Source organism: Chenopodium album, chromosome 10 (assembly GCF_948465745.1).
Source record: "Chenopodium album chromosome 10, dcCheAlbu1.1, whole genome shotgun sequence".
NCBI classification, from domain to species: Eukaryota; Viridiplantae; Streptophyta; class Magnoliopsida; order Caryophyllales; family Amaranthaceae; genus Chenopodium; species Chenopodium album.
This window is the reverse complement of record NC_137843.1, coordinates 59,541,629-59,562,158: the sequence shown is the minus strand read 5'-3', so window position 1 is coordinate 59,562,158 and position 20,530 is coordinate 59,541,629. Positions and strand designations below refer to the sequence as shown.

The 20,530-nt window shown below is 34.4% G+C and overlaps 2 protein-coding genes and 1 pseudogene across 2 annotated transcripts; 2 read left to right on the top strand and 1 right to left on the bottom strand.

The window, feature by feature from the left end:
• Positions 1-55: 55 nt before the first annotated feature.
• Positions 56-1,890, bottom strand: LOC145565596 (ABC transporter G family member 8 pseudogene; annotated as a pseudogene).
• A 9,627-nt stretch (positions 1,891-11,517) lies between these two features.
• Positions 11,518-13,689, top strand: LOC145565595 (receptor-like protein EIX2). The gene has a single exon (XM_081625546.1). It carries the CDS (start codon positions 11,518-11,520, stop codon positions 13,687-13,689), a length of 2,172 nt encoding a protein of 723 aa, XP_081481672.1.
• Positions 13,690-15,562: 1,873 nt separating this feature from the next.
• Positions 15,563-18,987, top strand: LOC145565594 (receptor-like protein EIX2). The gene is made up of 2 exons (XM_081625545.1): positions 15,563-18,643; positions 18,799-18,987. Exon 1 carries the CDS (start codon positions 15,563-15,565, stop codon positions 18,632-18,634), a length of 3,072 nt encoding a protein of 1,023 aa, XP_081481671.1. The 3' UTR covers positions 18,635-18,643; positions 18,799-18,987.
• Positions 18,988-20,530: the final 1,543 nt, after the last annotated feature.

Sequence of the window (20,530 nt, the reverse complement as noted above, 5' to 3'; positions counted from 1 at the left end):
TTTGTACAACTTAGAACAAACATTATTTTTACAATTGATCATTAAATTAAATTCATTACTTTTTGGACCTTGATACCCTTCTAATTAAAACCAACAAACAAAGCACTCTATAGAGCACAAAGAACCCAATTAAAACATAAACATTATTCCATCTTTGCCCTTCATGTAACCCTCTTTTTACCAACACATCATGTCCTGTTACCATACAACTCTTACTCTCTTCATACCACACCAAACACTTTGTAACAAGACATGAATACTCATTTATAAGCAATGCATCAAGGGCATACTTGTACATTGACAAGTATTGCATGTAAACCCAATACTTAGGCATACTCTCCTTACCAATGAAGTACCCTGAGAAGAGGAAAAACCCGGCCAGGATCACCGTCACCAACGAGGTCCCGGCTATGTACGTTGGTGCAACCGAGCTAAGGAAGAGTACGAACGAGTTAGCCATAAGTACAATTACCCAAATCACTAGCACAAAGTACCCGAACGACAACCATGTAGCACATAGGCCTACTAGGAAGTACACCGAAAACGCGTAGATTATAGAAATGACTAGCAAATAAGGAAGAAAAACAAGGGTATTTGCTATAACATAAGATGACACTCTATAAACCCCACTAGAAGTTTCCCTTAATAAGATTGGCCTTTCATTAATAAAAATTGGTAGGGTTTCTGTTGTTGAAGATAGTAAAAATGTGAGTGTAAATGCAAAAAGACCTAATCTTTTTTGAATCCCTTCTTTGTTATACCCAATATTAATGTAAATTGTCCCTAAAACAAGACCAACAATAAGTGCTTCTAATGTATTTGTCAAAAGAAGTTGTTTTGTCCTATATATAATCTTCCAAAATCTTCTAGAAAGTGTGATAATCTCATGAACCCTTGAGCTCTTATACTTAATCTTCTCTTTAATCTCAATCGTATCGCGACGATTATCATTTGTGTTATGAGTAGGAGATGGAGGAACGGGTAGTTGGTTTAATATTTCCATGGCATATTCTAGGGCATTGAGTTGAGGAGGAACATTAAAACCATGAAAATTAAGGTGGTTTTGTAAGGAAGATAAACTTCCATGATGAAGAACTCTTCCTTTAGATAATAAAAGAATTTGATCAATTGTAGAGAGGATCTTAAAGCTAGGTTGATGGATCGATACAACGATGGTTCGATGTCTCGATATCGAGATCGATTTAAGGGTTTGCATTACATTGAAGGCTGAACCACTATCGAGGCCTGAAGTGGGTTCGTCGAGGAGGAGAATACCGGGATCATGTAGTAAACTAAGGCCTATCGAGACCCTTCGTTGTTCGCCTCCGGAAAGATTTTTTGTACACCAAGTGTTTGATAAATGTCGTAGACGAAGCTCTCCTAGGAGAGTCGAAACTACGTCGGAAATTTCTTTTGAGGTGGAGGTAGGGTGGAGGAGACGGGCGGTGAAGGCGAAGGTTTCAGAGACGGTTAAAAGGGAGAGACATGCGTCGTGTTGAGGTACGTAGGCGGAGAGTTTACGGTAGGAGGAAGGGGAGATGGGGTGGGAGTTGAGGAAGAGGGTGCCGGAGGTGGGGGAGGTTCGAGCGGCTAGGATGTCGAGGAGGGTGGATTTTCCTGCACCACTTGGGCCGACTATTGCGAGTATTTGGGAAGGGAAGGCGGTTAATGAGATGTCTTGGAGAATGTAGGTAGGTAGAGTGGAGGTGCAATCTTTGAAGAGGAAGGTTGGTGTGTAGGAAGAAGTAGTGGAGTTGTTTGTGGTGGTTTTAGAGTAAGAGATGGATGTGGGCATGTGGCTGTTAGTTTGTAGGTTTTTCGTGGCGGCGGTGGCGGCGAGGGTGGTGGTGATGGGGGAGAGGATTGAGTGATGTTATTATGATGCTCCATGGAATTGGAGGAATGAGTTTTGTAAATGATTGTGAAAATGAGGGTGTCTTAAGATTAGCTTATTAATTGGCTTGCATTTGAGATTTTTAAAGAGGCCAAGTGGACTAGTGGAGTGGGGGTTGGATGTGGAGAGTTTATGTGATTTTATTTTTTGGCATGGAACGAATACTGTTTACTAAAATTAACTTTTTACGAAGCTTTCTCCTAAGTTAAATAATTAATCTATCCCGTAAAAAAAATAATAATAATAAAATCTAATCATAACACGACAACCTTGTACAAGTAAATTACAAGAAATATTACCTTACTTAAAAATCTCATAAAAACAAAAACAATTGAAATAACACTTATAAACCTTCCAAACTTAAGATCAAAAGTTTAAAAGTGATGCTCCACGTTTCTAAAAGTATATACTAAAGTAGAGATGAAAAATGTCTAGTCATTACAAATAACACAAACTTTTAAAAAAAGCCGGTTTACAATAAATCCATTGTAAATCGAACCATATAAAGCAAGTGTGGGTTTGTGAGTAACTCATTTTTAACTCAATATTCCATTTTCTCTCTCCTTTCTTTTTCTCTCATCCCTTCACAATACTTCTTTTACCCCATTTCCCCACTTTTAAAGATTCTTTTTCTTGTATTTTTCCTCTCTCCTCTTCATTGATGAACTACTGTACTTCTTTCTTCCATTTTTTTTTTTTGGTGATTCAAGCAATCTTTTTCTTTCATCAAATTTGTTATCTCAATTTTTTGCGTTTTTCTAAAGCCAAATTTGAGTATTTTTTTTCTTCCTCTTCTTCAGTTTTAGATTAATATGGTAAATGTTAAGCTTATGAAGAAGAAGACAATTCTACTAATCTAAACGACGAAATTGAACTTATATTGTTTGAATTTATTTCCGATTTTATTTTTTTTAATCTTTTTATTCGTATATTTTTTAATTAGTTTCATTAATTTTTCAGTGTTAAAAAAAAAATTTACAAGTATTATTTGTAAGTTCTTATGTGATTTTATGGGGTTGGTCACTTTTGTACGTGCATTAAAGAGTTACTTCACCCTTTTATAGGTAGAAAGGGTGACTTTTATGCATGAAAAGGATAACTTTTGTGGGTAAAAAGGATAACGTTTATGTATGAAAGGTAACGTTTGTGGATAGAAAGGGTAACGTTTATGTATGAAAGTGGTCATTTTTGTGAAAATAAAAGGGTTATTTTTATGAAAAAAAAGGGTCACTTTTTGTGAAAAAATGGGTCATTTTTATAAAAATATGGGTCAGTTTTGGAAAAAAAAAGGGTCACTTTTATTAGAAAAAAGGGTCACTTTTTGCAAAATGCTCGATGTACAATAAAATTATTGTAAACCGGGGGCATGCAAAAGTTTTTGTACAAATAATATGTAACGGAGGTAGTACTTTCTCCGTCCCTTATTGATAGTCTCTTATGGTGAAATATCACGGGAATTAAGAAAATTAAATAAGAATGAAGTAGTAAAAGTACATTGAAAATGTAAATTTATACGGGTTAAGCAAAAAAGTAGAGAGAGAAAGTAATATAAGTATTAGGAAATAGAATAAAAAATTTACATAGAAAAGCTAAGTTTGCACAAATGTTATTGCAAATTGAAGGAAATTTTGGTAAAAAATTACTCCCATATCCTTTATTGATAGTCCCTTATGGGCAATTTTCACGAAAATTAATAAAAACATAAATAAGTAGTAGTAAAAGTTCATTAAAATGGTAAATTTATATTGGATATGCAAAAAAAGTAAAGAGAGAAAGGAATAAAAATACATGATTTGAAAAGGCAAATTTTACATGAGAAAGTTAAATTTGCACAATTATTGTTGCAAATTTGAGAGAATTTTGGTAAAAGATTAATATTAGTTGTACTTGAAAAAAGCAAATGAGACTATCATTTTGGCATTTAAAATTAGCCATAAAAGACTATCAATAAGGGATGAAGGGAGTAATAATAATAGTAGTTGGATTTCCTTAAAAAAGTAGTAATAATAATAATAGTAGTTGAAAAAGGCAAATGAGACTGTCATTTTGAAACTTAAATTAAGCTATAAGGGACTAACAATAAGGGAGAAAAGGAGTAAAATCTTGAAAATATGCTTTTCTTTTTAAACTTTTAGCTCGTATAACTAGCTAGTAGAGGTTTGAAATTCAACTTTTTTAAAAAGTTACAAATTATGAAATTTGGCTAATTATTATCTAAAAATTTTCAAAAAAATTAATTTCCATTATTGTATCCGTCATTGCATGTATCTCTTACTCATGTATTTACACTTTACAGAAAATTTTCACTTTTGCTACCATTCAAACACCCATATTTCACTTGTGCTAACCATCTAGAATTTTATTTTATTTTGATACCACCTAAAATCACATAATCTAAATTTCACTACTACATAACATTTTCAATTATTATTTTCGTTAGTGAGATCAGCCACCCTCACTGTCACCTTTCGGCCATCACTCCCTCCTCAGCCACCCTAACTGCCTCCTCATTAGCTACCAAATTGATTAACATAAATACAACATACTAACCCAAATTGATTAACATAAATACAACTTTATCTATAAGATATGATTAACATAAATACAACTTTATTTATGAGATATGATTAACATAAATACATCAAAACAAAAAAATTATGCACTATTAAGCAAAAACATAAAACTTAATTAGATATATTACAAAGAGAGGTTTAGGAGTATACCTCCCAAACTGACAATACCTATAACAATGAGATTGACATTGTCATTGCTTGAATTGCAACAAAAACCGACCACTTGAGCAATGTCTCGATTTCTTCCGATCAATTTCATATTTCCAACAAAATTCCTTGGGCTAATCACTATTGTGTCGGACCTCTGCCTCTGACTTGTCTTAGCCACAACATCAAGGGGTTTGATTCCAATTTATTGTTCATCAAACTTCTTCATTGTCGGACTTTTCTCGCCATACGTTGGCGGATCAATGAGAGTATCATTTCATTTTTGCCGCTTCTTAATCCAACACTTCCGCTTTAATAGTTCGTATGTCTAACCATCAATAACATCCTTAGCATCATAAACACAATTATGAATTCTCTGCAACCAATAAATTATAAATGGGTTTGTATTTTTTTTTTAATTTTATACATTAGTTCCAACAAAATTTTAAAAATTATATTAAAATTATTCATAAAATAACAAATTACGTTAAACCACACATATATTATATTGCACATCATTGACACATACTCCGTATTAAATTACTAGATAAGTACATGCGTTTACAGTGGTGATAAGTAATTTTTTTCTAATTCATATTAGGTGAAATAAGTAATTAACCATTTTATTTATATAACAAACTAGATTAGTACCCATGCGTTGTACGGTGGTTTTAATAATTTTTTAATATTTTTTTTATCTTTTGTTGTTGATAACTTTCTAATATGATCTAGAGGAATATATCTCGTGGTCATATAATTCTAGGGGATATATCTCGGGGTCATATAATGCCGTTTGGAACAATATATGATCATTATTCGTTGTCATAAATGTTGGTGGTAGGCTTGAGTTAATGAATTCGGTGCAAGTTGTAAATCGATAAATTGGTCGTTTAAAGGCAAATTGGATAGTTCCACCTACCCAATTGAACTGTCGGAAAGTATTAGGGACCATGGTAAACGTTTCGTCAATTTTTATTCGAGAGAAAAAAAATCAAAAAATTCCAAAATTGAAATCTAATTTCCACGCTTTTTGAGAAATTTTGGAGGTTTCGAGACCCGTTGACGTAAAGACTCGAGATTTTAGAGACACATCTCGGGATCATATAATGCCGTTTAGAACCATATATATTCATTATATGTTGTCATAAATGTTCGTGGTATTCTTGAATTAAAGAAATCGGTGCAAGTTGTAAATCGGTAAATTGGTCGTTTAAAAGCAAATTGGTTTGTTCCACCTACCCAATTGGACTCTCGGGGGTATTAGGGACTATGGTAAAAATTTCGGCAATTTTTATTTCCAGGCGAAAAAAAGTCAAAAAATTCAAAAATTGAAGGCTAATATCCACGCTTTTTCAGAAATTTTGGAGTTTTCAGGGCCGGTGTCTAAAAGTCTAGAAATTCTAGGGAATATATCTCGTGGTCATATAATGCCGTTTGGATCCATATATGATCATTATTTGTTGTCATAAATGTTCGTGGTAGGCTTGAGTTAATGAAATCGGTGCAAATTGTAAACCGGTAAATTGGTCATTTAAAGGCAAATTGGATATTTCAACCCACTCAATTAGACTTCCGGAGGGTATTAGGAACCATGGTAAAAATTTCGGCAATTTTTTTATGAGGGCCAAAAAAAGTCAAAAAATTCAAAAATTGAAGGCTTATATCCATTCTTTCTGAGAAATTTCGGAGCTTTCGGGTCACGATGTCAAAAAGCCTTGATATTTCAGGGAATACATCTCGGGGTCATATAATGACGTTTGGAATCATATATGATCATTATATGTATAACACCCCTAAATCTCCCTCTACGTAAATACTATATTTATACGTATACAAATACCGTAGAGATAGACTTGGGCGTATTACCGCCACGTGAAAACGTAAGGCTTAATTAATTACTCAAATTGCAGCGGAAAAATAACTAACTTTTATTAATAATAGGAATAACCATAATAACTGTTTCAAAGTAAACTAATAAAAACTTGTCCATATATAAATAAAATTAATTCCTAAATATGTGATCCCAATCCCGACTCTAGTATGCGCACGAACAACTTCACACCTGAAATCAAGACTGCTTACCAAAATGGTAAACAGGGCGAACCAAAACAAAAGGAAAACAGATTAGCAAAAATGCTAAGTACGAATAAGTGCAAGGCATGTAAATACATTTATTAGACAAACATGCTTTCGAAATAACCATTTAAATTTAAACCTGTCACAAGTCAGTTTCCAAAATTAAACTTTTCAAAAATAATTAAACCTTCCATGGGTAGTAATATTCATCAATAAAAGCTTTCCAAACCAATAGATTTCCAATTTATAAACTTCTCAGTTTTTTGATATATTTCTAAACCAATTTTCCTCACCTAAGTGTGCACACCCCCCAAGCAAGTTATACTATACTCGAGGAAAGACCAGATCATACAAAGCTCATGGTCTTACTTAACCAGTCCCGGGTAGAGGGACAATTAAAATACCAAATACTCAGGCCCATAATGAGCTGCAAATTAATTGAATCAAGTAATTTATAAATCAACAACTTTTATTAAATCGATCAACACTTTTAAAGGTTAAAAAAACCGTAAAATTTTATATTTCAACTTATTATGAAAATCGTTAACTTAAAAATTCATACGTTTATTCAAACAATCATTCAAACAATCATTTACCCAAAACACGCATTGTATCAAGAACCTAGCCACCTATACGTACCTTGATCACGAGAATAATTAAGGTACGATCACTAAACTTGACCACGATCGAGGGACTCCTCCTACACAATTAAAATAACCTTAATTAATATAAGGTTAACAAAACTAACACAAAACTATAAATAATACTCTATTTGTGCATAAACTACCGAAATATTAACTTTATCAAATTGAAAAATAGCTTATGTTATTACTAAGAATAATAACATTAGTATGGAAGTGTAACGTTGGTATCATTAGTATCTTAAATTAATAATATTGAAAATAATGATAATACTCATGATGATGATGGTGTAAGGGAGTAAAGAGTCATCATTATAGTACTAGAATTCTTGCTGTAAAAAAAAAAGGCGAAAGAAAGAAAATGCTAAGTCCACCTTCTAGCAAAGCAAGTCACGGCAGCAGGATGGTTTAGAGGCAACAAAAGGTGGCGGAAAAAGGTAATGTTTGGTCGGCAAAAATGGTGGTGCGGTTGTAGTGTTTAATTGAGCAAACAAGAAAGGGATAGAGGAGGGCTTGAAATTGAGAGTAGAGTAAAGAATTTTCTGATTTTTGGTGTGAGGACTTGTGAAGGGTTGGGGGTCTATTTATAGTGTTTAAGGGGTAGTAAGATAGAGTTAAAGGAGGGTTGAGATTAACATGGGAACATGATAAATGTAAGTTTGTTAAATGAATATGAGTGAAATTTAGTCTAGGTTAATTTATGTGGAAAAGAAACTAATGAAAGATATTAGAGAAAAAAATAAGATAAGTGTTAAATGTTTAGGGAAATAAGGAAGTAAGAAGATTAGGAGATTTTATCATATAAAGTTAGTTGAAGATAATACTACCTTCAATTCTCACGGCCAAATCCTTTTTTTTTTTTTTTTTTTTTTTTTTTTTAATAAAATCGAAAATCATAATAATATAATTAAATAAATATTTTAGATAATATCAAAATTAGTTAATACTTAATGTACATTAGATATTTCTCTTGAAATAGTTAGTATAAAATATGGACCGACCTTTAAAAGATAATTAAACCTATATTATTAATTTATAAATCCGGAAATAATTAGTTATTTAAATGATTAAATACTTATATTTGGCGCCAAAATTTAAAACTCATTTTGGCTCCAAGTTAAATACATTAGGAACTTTCCAAAATATTTTCTAAAATTCGGGGTATTACAATATGTGGTCATAAATAATCGTGGTAGGCTTGAGTTAATGAAATCAGTGCAAGTTGTAAATCAGTAAATTGGCCTTTTAAAGGTAAATTGGATTGTTCCACCCACCCAATTAGACTCCTGGAAGGTATTAGTGACCATGGTAAACATTTCGGCAACATGTACTTTCGGGTGAAAAAAGTCGAAATAGTCCAAAATTGAAGGCTAATATCCACGCTTTTTGAGAAATTTTGGAGATTACGAGAGACGATGTCGAAAAGCCTTGAATATTTAAGAAATACATCTCGGGGTCATATAATGCCGTTTTGGAATCATATATAATCATTATGTTGTCATAAATGTTCATGGTAGGCTTGAGTTAATAAAATCGATGCAAGTTGTATACCGGTAAATTGGCCATTTAAAGGCAAATTGGATAATTCCATCCACCCAATTGGACTCCTGGTGGGTATTAGGGACCATGGTAAGTAATTCGGCAATTTTTATTTTCGGGCGGAAAAAAGTCAAAAAATTCCAAAATTGAAGGCTAATATCCACACTTTTGAGAAATTTTGGAGGTTTCGGGGCTTGGTGTTGAAAAGTCTTGAAATTCTAGGGGATATATCTCAGGGTCATATAATGCCGTTTGGAACAATATATGATCATTATTCGTTGTCATATATGTTGGTGGTAGGGTTGAGTTAATGAAATTGGTGCAACTTTTATACCGGTAAATTGGTCGTTTAAAGACAAATTGGATAATTCCACCCACCCAATTGGACTGTCGGAAAGTATTAAGGACCATGGTAAACGTTTCGCCAATTTTTATTTCTGAGCGTAAAAAATCAAAAAATTCCAAAATTGAAGGCTAATATCCACGTTTTTTGAGAAATTTTGGAGGTTTAGAGACCCGTTGACGTAAAGACTCGAGATTTTAGAGGACACATCTCGGGGTCATATAATGTCGTTTAGAACCATATATAATCATTATATGTTGTCATAAATGTTCGTGGTATTCTTGAATTAATGAAATCGGTGCAAGTTGTAAATCGGTAAATTGGTCGTTTAAAGGCAAATTGACTTGTTCCTACTACCCAATTGGACTCTCGGAGGGTATTAGGGACTATGGTAAACATTTCGGCAATTTTTATTTACGAGCCAAAAAAGTCAAAAAATTCAAAAATTGAAGGCTAATATCCACGCTTTTTCAGAAATTTTGGAGTTTTCAGGGCCGGTGTATAAAAGTCTAGAAATTCTAGGGAATATATCTCGTGGTTCTATAATGTAGTTTGGACCCATATATGATCATTATTTGTTGTCATAAATGTTCGTTGTAGGTTTGAGTTAATGAAATCGGTGCAAGTTGTAAAACGGTAAACTGGTCGTTTAAAGGAATATTGGATGGTTCCACCCACCCAATTGGACTCCCAGGGGGTATTAGGGACCATGGTAAACATTTCGGCAATTTTTAATTCTGAAATTGAAGGCTAATATCCATGTTGTTTTAGAAACTTTGAAGGTTTCGGGTACTAGTGTCAGAAAGAAATAAGATTTTCGAGATACATTTCAGTGTCATATAATGATGTTTGGAACCACAAATGATCATTATATGTTGTCATAAATGTTCGTGGTAGACTCTAGTGAATGAAATTGGTGGTGCAAGTTGTAAACCGGTAAATTGGTCGTTTAAAGACAAATTGGATGATTCCACCCACCCAATTGGACTCCCAAAGGGTATTAGGGAACATGGTAAAAATTTCGGCAATTTTTATTAAGGGGAATAAAAGACAAAAAATTCCAAAATTAAAGGCTAATATCTACGCGTTTTGACAAATTTTTGAGGTTTCAGGACTCGGTCTTGAAAAGACTTTAGATTTTAGGGGATATATCTCGGGGTCATGTAATGCCGTTTGGAACCATATATGTATGTTGTCAAAAATGTTCGTGGTAGGCTTGAATATATTAATGAAATCAATCGGTGCAAGTTGTAATTCAATAAATTGGCCGTTTAAAGGCAAATTGGATGGTTCCACCCACCCAGTTGGACTCCAAGAGGGTATAAGGGACCTTGGTAAACCTTTCGTTAATTTTTATTTCCAGACGGAAAAAAGTCAAAAAATTCCAAAATTGAAGGTAAATATCCACTTTTTGAGAAATTTTGGAGGTTTCGGGTCCCGGTGACGAAAAGTCTTGAAATTCTAGGAGATACATCTCGGGGTCATATAATGCCGTTTGGAACAATATATGATCTTTATTCGTTATCATAAATGTTGGTGGTAGGCTTGAGTTAATGAAATCAGTTTAAGTTGTAAATCGGTAAATTAGTTGTTTAAAGGCAAATTGGATGGTTCCACCCACCCAATTGGAATCCCGGAGGATATTAGGGACCATGGTAATCATTTCGACAATTATTATTTTAGCAGCTTCAATTTATTTATTTTCATCCATTTTTTTTCCATCCATGAATTCTACATGCATGCCCTCAATTTCTCTTTGCTTGCTACTAGTATTTTTTTTCTTCAATCCGTATCTTGTAGCAAATGCCTTGCTGGTGGGAGCATTAATTAGTAAAAATCTGCCAAAAAAATATTTTAGCAGTAGTCATGAGTTCATCCAATGTTTCTGCAACGTACAAAAGAAAAACCTTGCTCTACTTCAATTGTTCAAACATGACATTCAAGTTGATCGATGTGGGCTGCTCGATCTCGTCACGGAGAGAGTGCCGTCGATGGGAAGGTGCATATTGCAATTCTTACTTCGATAGTACTCCGTGCTATAGTACTATCCAACCACTATGAGTGACTAATAACGAGTATCAAGACTAGTAAACGTTTGTTTTAAAAATGCAGTGTATCCAATCAAAGAAAATTAATCGGAGACTTGTCAAACAATTAGATGCTTGAACGTATATAAAGGTTTGTTGTTCATTATAATTCTACATATAAATAGTCTAGATAAATAAGTGGGATACTTGTAATAAGCTAATTAGTCTCCTTTCAAATTAAATTCACCTTCTAAAAGAGGGCCTAGTTACCTGCATAATGACATACCTTGTTATTATCTGTTACATCCTCTTTATACTCTCTTGCTACAACACTACTGCGGAAGATGTTAGGTGTACACAACAAGAAAGAAAAGTTCTCCTGGAGCTGAAAAACAACATTGTAGTTGATCGGTGTGGCTTGCTCGCGTCTTGGGGGAACCAAGAGGATAATAAAGATTGTTGTAAATGGAAAGATGTCCACTGCACCAGCTACATAAACAGCAGTGTCATCATCAAGATCGATCTTCATGGGTTCGATGCATCTAGTCCTTACCCTTGTCTCGAAGGTAAACTTACTCCTACCCTAACCGAGCTTAAGCATTTGAGTTACTTAGACCTAAGCTACAACAATTTCCTAGGGGAACCAATCCCCAACTCAATTGGTTCCCTTGGTAAATTGCGGTACCTAGATCTATCTCATGCTGGCTTCGGTGGAGGAATACCTAGTCAGTTACGACATCTCTCAAAGCTCGAAACATTGTTCATTTCATCAAATTCCTTTGAAGGTACCCTTTCTAATGACCATTTTCAAAACTTTTCTAGATTGGAGGATTTAGATTTGTCCAATAACTCGAAATTAACACTTAACTTTAGTGTCGATTGGATCCCTCCATTTCAATTAGATACTTTAAAACTCCGATCTTTGGCTTTAGGACCACACTTCCCTAAGTGGATTCTAACCCAAACGAGTTTTTCATACCTCGATATATCTGAAGCTAGAATTTCAGAGCCAATTCCAACTTCTTTTTGGAACTTATTAACCCTTAACTTATCTTTCTTAAACATGTCTAATAATAATATTACAGGAAAGCTTCCAAATCTATCACAACCTATATTTGATCATTGGCGTCCACTCGAAGTAGATTTGAGTTTCAACTCTTTCGAGGGCACAATACCTTCATTCCTAGGAAATGTTTCATCTTTGAAGCTCAATAACAACAAGTTTTCAAATCCAATTCCTTTGTTGTGCCCAAAATCAAAAATCGTTCTTCTTGACTTAGACTTGTCTAACAACTTGTCGTCAGGAGAACTTCCAGATGATTGTTGGGAGAATATGGATGAACTGTCATATCTAAACTTGGAAAGCAACCAATTTTCAGGAAAGTTACCACAATCTATAGGGGCCATTAAACAACTTCAGTCGTTTCGATTGTGTGATAATACTTTTTCAGGAGTCCTACCCATTTCATTATGGAACTGCTCTTCTTTAGTCATTCTTGACATAGGAGATAACCAATTTTCCGGGATCATACCCCCGGAAATAGGAAATCTTCGAAGTCTCGTTGATTTAAACTTAAGGAAAAACAGATTAGTCGGAAAAATACCATCAACCCTTTTTACATTATCAAGCCTACAAATTTTGGATCTCTCCGGAAATAGGCTCACAGGAACAATCCCAAAGTCCATCTATAATTTAACAGGAATGAGTAACAAAACAATTTTTTTGCCAAATTCTACCATTATTTCTTCACATAAAAGTTTTACTAAGTATCCTCATTATGCTGCATGGGTCAAGTGGAAAAGAGTACAACAGAAATTTGGAAATTTATTGGGACTTGTTAAATCATTTGATGTTTCCAACAATAATCTTCAAGGAGAAATTCCTAGTGAGATATCATATCTTGGCGGTTTAGTCTCCTTAGACTTGTCGAGAAACAAATTCAGTGGAACCATCACGTCGAATATTGGCCAGCTAACGTCTCTAGAATTCCTCGATTTGTCAAACAATCGTTTTTGTGGAGAGATTCCAATGAGCTTTGTAAATTTGAGCTACCTTGGCATCTTGGATTTGTCAAATAACAACTTATCCGGGAGAATTCCACTAGGAACTCAATTGCGAGGTTTTGATGCTTCATACTATATGGGGAACCCTGGACTTTGTGGAGAGCCTCTTCCAAAGACTTGTCCGGGAGATGAAGCATTTAACAAGTCGCGTGATGGAGAAGATATAGAGCTCACTCGACAAGACAAAGATGATGAAGAAGGTGTTTTTTCTCTAGGCTTGTACTTAAGCGTGGTGCTTGGTTTTATCTTTGGATTTTGGGGAGTTTGTGGCACCTTAGTGCTCAAAACTTCATGGAGACAGGCCTATTTTCGATGCGTTGATAGCATCAAAGACCGATTCTATGTCATTATTGCTGTGAATCTAGCAAGAGTTTCCAAGGCTTGAAGTTAAGCTAGTTGGTATCAAGCTTCTTGGTCACTGCATTATTTTACTTGTACCATGTTATATTTATACTTATACCATGTTATATCACCAGGATTTTAATACTTTGTACGTCCCTCCAAAATCATACCATGTTATATCACCAGGAGTTCTCATAATGCTTGATAACATAGTGAATGCAGACTATATTTTAAGAGTGGTACAAAAACATATATGATCAAATCCACCAACACTAACAAGTAACAATTAGAAATAACTAATTTGAAACGGTATGTATGTATGTCCATCGTTTAACACGCTTAGCTTGTCGTCGAAAAGCACTTAAACTCCATATAACTTTCAAAATCTGAATCATATTGTGCATCAAAATAGATTAAATACGATACATTTATGTGTTGTAACACGTAACTTGTACATATGTTAAGTATCATCACAACAATCATTTTGCAACAATAAACTGGCTCATTTCCACGGTATTAGTAGAGCAAATGATCGACTCATAAATCATAACTCCTTCTCCCGTGCCCCCATTTAACTCATACTAATTCTAGCATGCGCAAATGAGAATAATAGTAATGGATATTGTGATAAAAGAAAAACAATACTCGTAAAAGACTCAGATCAGCTTAAAATTTTGATCTAAATATTCAATAGCACATAAATATCTTACTTTGATGTAGGAATTTGAATTTTCTTGTTTCCAAAATATCGTACAAGTATTAAATTTACATTTGTGTTACATCTTCAATGCTACGATGACATATAAGACTTAAAGAGTACAAGATTCCTTCAAATTAGGACTCTAACTAATAAAAAGGCTCATATTAAAGTCCTAGTTAAGACTTAAAAAGTATAGATTCCTTCAAAGAAAGGGAATATATATTGTACGCATATTTCCTTAGTATTTACTCTATTAGTTACGAGTTGCTTTATTAGTACGTTTATCGTTCCAAGAGTTAAAGTCTTACAGTCTGGCAATTCTAACAAAGACTTCAACAGTCAACCGATTTAGTTTTTCTTAGATACGAAGTACTTTTCTACATATATAGTTAATTAAGGTTTTCTACATATTTTAATTTCACTAAAGAGTCTAAGACTTCAACATACTCTCCCATGGATGCGTCATTTTTAAATACGTGTATCACTTTGACTAATAACACCCATGTCAATGTAAACATATCTTTTATTGTATATTTTTAGTAAAAAAATTTATGTATGTAGATTGATATTACTAAAATATTCATTGTCAACTTGGTCAAATAGCAATGAGCAGGACTCCTAGCTAGTTTCAATTGTATTAGGACTTTATGTTGTTGGTAATTGGTAATTGGTAATCTGAAAATTCCCCTGTTTTATTCCCCTGTTTTATGTGACACAAGTACAATGTAGCACTAGGAACAGGTATACAAACAGCATCTTGGTTAATTTTCAAGATTCAGACATTTCCTTAATTACATATTCAAGTCAAAAGCAATGGTATTCCTTTCACACTAGCTAGTTTCATAAATACTATAGCTATAGGAGACCGAATGTATAGATCATAGCTAGCTAATCGTTACGTTATCGAAGTATATGTGAGTCGAATTTAATGTGTCCTAGATATAATTCAATTTCTAATTTTACCAACTTCGATCAAATAAAGACCAGTACACCTGTTCTAGATGTGCTTAAGGTTTTGATTTTTTCAAATTTTTAGAACCAAACATATTAGTCTGTTTTAGCCAAACTATAAGTCATCATAAAGTATTCTAAGTCTCTTGTCATTGATTTTGGTGTTCTACAAATAAACAGATCAAACATTATATATATTGTTCCTGAACAGAAAATCTTATTGAGTTTCATCCAATCAAGCCGACTGAAACTAGCTAAAATCAACATGATCATCCATCTTCCCATCAAAATATCTCAACATCACCTTTGTTTTCTGTCAATTTTGTGGCTTTTCCTAGCCATTTTAAGCCATGCCACCCAATACAACATCGAGTGCATCCGTGAGGAAAGAGAAGCCTTACTTCAGTTCAAACGAGGAATTCAAGAGGACCATTGTGGAATACTTTCTTCATGGGGAGGGCATGAAGAGGATGGAGGTTGTTGCAAATGGCGCGGCATTATTTGTAACAACCTCACAGGGCATGTCATGGCCATCAATCTTGGTGGTGTCGAAGCTGGTAATGACCATCATTGTCTAGAAGGTAGAGTGACTACTTCCCTCCTTAAATTGAAGCATTTGAAATATTTGGATCTTAGCTTCAACAACTTCTTAGGCCAACCTATCCCTAAATTTATCAGTTCCCTTGCCAATTTAGAGCACCTTAATCTCTCAAATTCCGGCTTTACAGGGAAGATTCCTCATGAATTTGGTAATCTTTCCCACTTAACATCTCTTGATGTCAGTAATAATAAACTTCTTGTCAAAAGTTTAGGTTGGCTCTCGCGTCTTACTTCATTGAGTGTCGTAAACTTAAGTGACATCGATCTTAGTGAAGTACAAGACTGGTTACAAATAGTTACAAACCTCCCTTTCTTAGAGGTCTTAAAAATGGATAGTTGTTATCTTCCTTCAACAATTCCATCTTCACTTTCATATAAAAATTCATCATCCACCCTTCGTTTCCTTAGTCTTGCTTATAATAGCTTTGGTGATCCTTCGATATTTCAATGGTTGCTCAACTCGAGTGGAGTCAGTACTCACCTAGTCCATCTTGACCTCTGTGATAACTCACTTCCAGGTTCCATCCCAAGTGGTTTTCGAAAAATGCATTCGCTTTCATATCTTGACCTCTCTTCTAATGCATTTGAAGGCCATATTCCAAATTACTTTGGAGATATGCATTCCCTTTCACATCTTGATCTCTCTGCTAATAACTTGAGTGGTTCCATTTCAAGTTGTTTTAAAAATATGCAATCCTTATCATACCTCGATGTCTCTGGTAACTTACTTGGAGGTCAAATTCCTGAAATGATTTCGAGCCTAAAACATCTCATTCACCTCGATTTGTCTTGGAATAACTTTCATGGACGCGTTCCAAAAACCATTGGTAAGTTATGTAGCTTACAATTCTTGGAGCTAAGCTACAACAATCTCACAGGAGATCTTACTGATGTCATCCAAATCTTATCTGTGTGTTCTCACAAGTCACTGAGGTTTTTTAGCTTGGAAAACAACCATTTTTGGGGGTCAATTCCTAACACTATCGAAACATTTTCTTTGTTGAGGCAACTTTATCTCGATGGCAACCAGCTAAACGGAACAATTAGCCAAGGGATTGCAAAACTTTCTATGCTTGAGACCTTGCGCCTTTCTACAAACTCTTTGATAGGTACTATCTTTGACAGCCATTTTGCAAACTTATCGAGTTTGCGAAATTTGTACTTGTCAGAAAATCCTAGATTGTTAGTTAACATTAGTGTTGATTGGCTTCCCCCATTTCAGCTAGACACCATATACTTAAGCTCTTGCAAATTAGGCCCTCATTTCCCAAAATGGTTACAAACCCAAACCCAAATCTCATGGATTGACATATCAATAGCCGGAATTTCAGACATTGTTCCTGCTTCTTTTTGGAGCTCGTTGTCATCCAAACTAGAGTACCTAAATATGTCTTACAATAACATTCATGGGGTACTCCCTAGTAATTTGTCGATCACCCTTAGCGAACTCCCTCAGATAGACTTGAGCTCAAATTCCTTGGAGGGTGCAATCCCTTCATTTCTTGGAAATATTTCCTCATTGTCCTTGAATAATAACAAGTTTTCTGATGCATCTTCTTTTTTGTGTCCAAAAAATAAGATGGTCCTCTCTAATCTAGACCTCTCAAATAACTTGTTATCGGGTGAGCTTCCTGATTGTTGGATGTACTTCGACAAGCTATCAATCCTGAGATTAGAAAACAATAACTTAACTGGAAAGTTACCAGCATCTATAGGTGCCCTGAAGAAGCTCCAAGCATTGCACTTGCGAAACAACTTCTTTTCGGGTGAACTGCCCATGTCCTTACAGAATTGCACATCTTTGGTTCTCCTAGATGTTGCATACAACTCATTTACTGGCTATCTACCTCGTAGGATTGGGAACAATCTAACAAATCTCGGTATTCTCAGCCTTCGAAGTAATAGCTTTTCAGGGGTTCTGCCTTCAAGCCTTTGTCAACTTTCACATCTACAAATCTTGGATCTTTCACATAACCACTTCTCAGGAAAGATCCCAAGATGCATATACAATTTAACGGCCATGACTAGCACAGCAGATCTCCTGCCTGATATATTATATCAGTACGATTTTTCTGTACTAGTCACATACTTTGATTCAGAATTTGTCATGTGGAAAGGAAAGGACCAAATCTTCAGGAATTCTCTAGGACAAGTGAAGTTCATTCATATGTCTAACAATATGCTTGAAGGCGGTATCCCTGAAGGCATTTCTAGTCTCATCGGTCTTGTTTCATTGGATTTGTCAGGTAACAAGTTGAATGGAAGTATTACTCCCAAGATAGGACTATTGACAGCATTAGAATTGCTTGATTTGTCCAGCAACAATCTTTCTGGCGCGATCCCAGCAACTTTTGCTAATCTTAATTTTCTAGGAATGCTTAATTTGTCATACAACCACTTGTCCGGAAGAATTCCAACAGGTACTCTACTGCAAGGCTTTGATGCCTCAACATACATGGGAAACCCCGGGCTTTGTGGAGCTCCACTCGCGATATGCCCTGGAGATGAACCACCTAGCAATAATACATGGAACGGAAATGATGATGCCACTCAACAAGATGTGAATGATAATAATGATATATTTCCAGGATTGTATATAAGTGTGGTACTTGGTTTTATTATAGGTTTTTGGGGAGTTTGTGGAAGTCTAGTGATCAAAAGATCTTGGAGACATGCCTTTTTCCGAACCTTAGATTACATGAGAGACCGAGTCTATGTAATGATACATCGTCGTTGAATAGCCAAGGTAAGGCCTTTACTGTCAAGGATCAACCTTAATTTCATTGTACAAAAAAGTATTAATGACCAAGTCTATGCAATGATACTTGTTTATAGCTATAATCATATAACTCTATTTGTTAATTTGCAAAATGTATATAATATTTTGGGTGATTTATGCAGGAATTTGCACAAGTGTACTGTTCGAGAGTCAAGGAGAAGCTGATACAATAATACCTTTGTAAAAAATCAGCTGTTGTATACATTACTTTTACTTTATAATGTAATATGGACCATTAAACCTTTCAACTTGTTGCAATAATACTTTGGAAAGAAGAGTAATGCAGTATGATTAATGATTATTATACAGTAATGTGGTAGTTGGAAAATCTAAGCTAGTGTGACTTGATCTAAATTTTTCATGTTATCAATTTGATGGTCTGATTTAATTTCACTAAACTTGACTTAAATTGAATTGAAAAGTGTGATGTATACCATATTTTACAAATATCCAATTTATTTCATTTAGAAAAAATAATCAACTATTCTTTTTTTATTATTAAAAAAAAGTGTGAATTTTTAAATTCGTTTATTATGTACTCCGTATTTTGCATATTTGACTAATTTTTTTAGAGTTTATGGGCATTTTATAGTGGGTTAAATCTGGTTGCAAATAAAGGCCCCTAGCAATGTGGTTGGGTTTTCAAATTATATACAACCTCCGTTTCTTACTATGTGCAACAAATGGATATTATTTTTGTGACGTAAAATATTTCTTTATTGCACGTAATAAGAACGAGGTAGTATACATTATATAGGCATATGGTGTATTCTTCAAGTTGGGTGAATGGTAGTTGGTTTGGATTTGGATCTCAAACTCTCAATCCATATCAATGTTTCGTGGATCATTTTCTAAGGTGTTATCCTTTCGTATCAACTAAGTTTTCAAGACTAATAGTCAGTCATGTCAATGCTAATTTAAAGTTTAATCACGGAGTTTGTATCAAATAAGTTTGCAAGACTAAAAGTCATATCAATGCTAACCTACAATTTGATTACGGATTTTTGGGTACGTATCAATTGAGTCGGGTTTGGTTCAAGTCAATAATTTGCGGGTTAGAATCAGGTTAGGTCATTCTCGCGTTTAAGTCGGGTTCGGTTCAAGTCAATAATTTGCGGATTATAATCAGGTTGAACCATTTCCAAGTCGGGTGGATTCAAGTCGGGTTATGTTCAAGTCAATAATTTGTAGGTTACAATTAGGTCGAGTCATTTATAAGTCATGTCATATTCAGGTACAACTAACTATAAATAGATAATTATCATTTTTATCAAGCTAATTATTTTCTTTGACAATAACATATATGACAATATAATAGGGAACTATAGTCTATAATTTAGTAAGATAATTATCTCCTTTGACCATACAACAAATATGTACTATATTTAACTCTTAAATTTGAGGATGATGTTCCTTTCTTTTGCTGGACTTGACCGACTTGGTCTCCCTAGACAAAATGCTTTGATCAACAATAATAAGGTGGTTTAAATTGCATTTAAGGTGATTTGAAATCGGGTCAGGAACAATTTGGGTTGAATTTAGGTCGGGTCAATAACAAGTCGTGTTAATTTCGCGTCGGGTGAGGAACAGATTGGGTTGAATTTTTGGGTCAGGTAAGTAATAGGTCTGGTAAAATCCGAGTCGGGTCAATAACAAATCAGGTTGAATTTGGGCCAAGTCAATAAAAAGTCGGGTTGATTTCGGGTCGGGTTTGTAACAGGTTGGGTTAAATTCGGGTTGGGTTAGGAACAGGTCGGCCTAAATTCAGGTAAGGTTAGTAACAAGTCTGGTTAAATTCAGATTTTAACGGGTTAAAACGGGTTAGGGTCAATTTCAGTTCAAGTTGGGTTCGGT

Coding starts and splice junctions, on each gene's coding strand:
- LOC145565595 (XM_081625546.1), top strand. CDS start 11,518: ATGACATACCTTGTTATTATCTGTTACATCCTCTTTATACTCTCTTGC.
- LOC145565594 (XM_081625545.1), top strand. CDS start 15,563: ATGATCATCCATCTTCCCATCAAAATATCTCAACATCACCTTTGTTTT.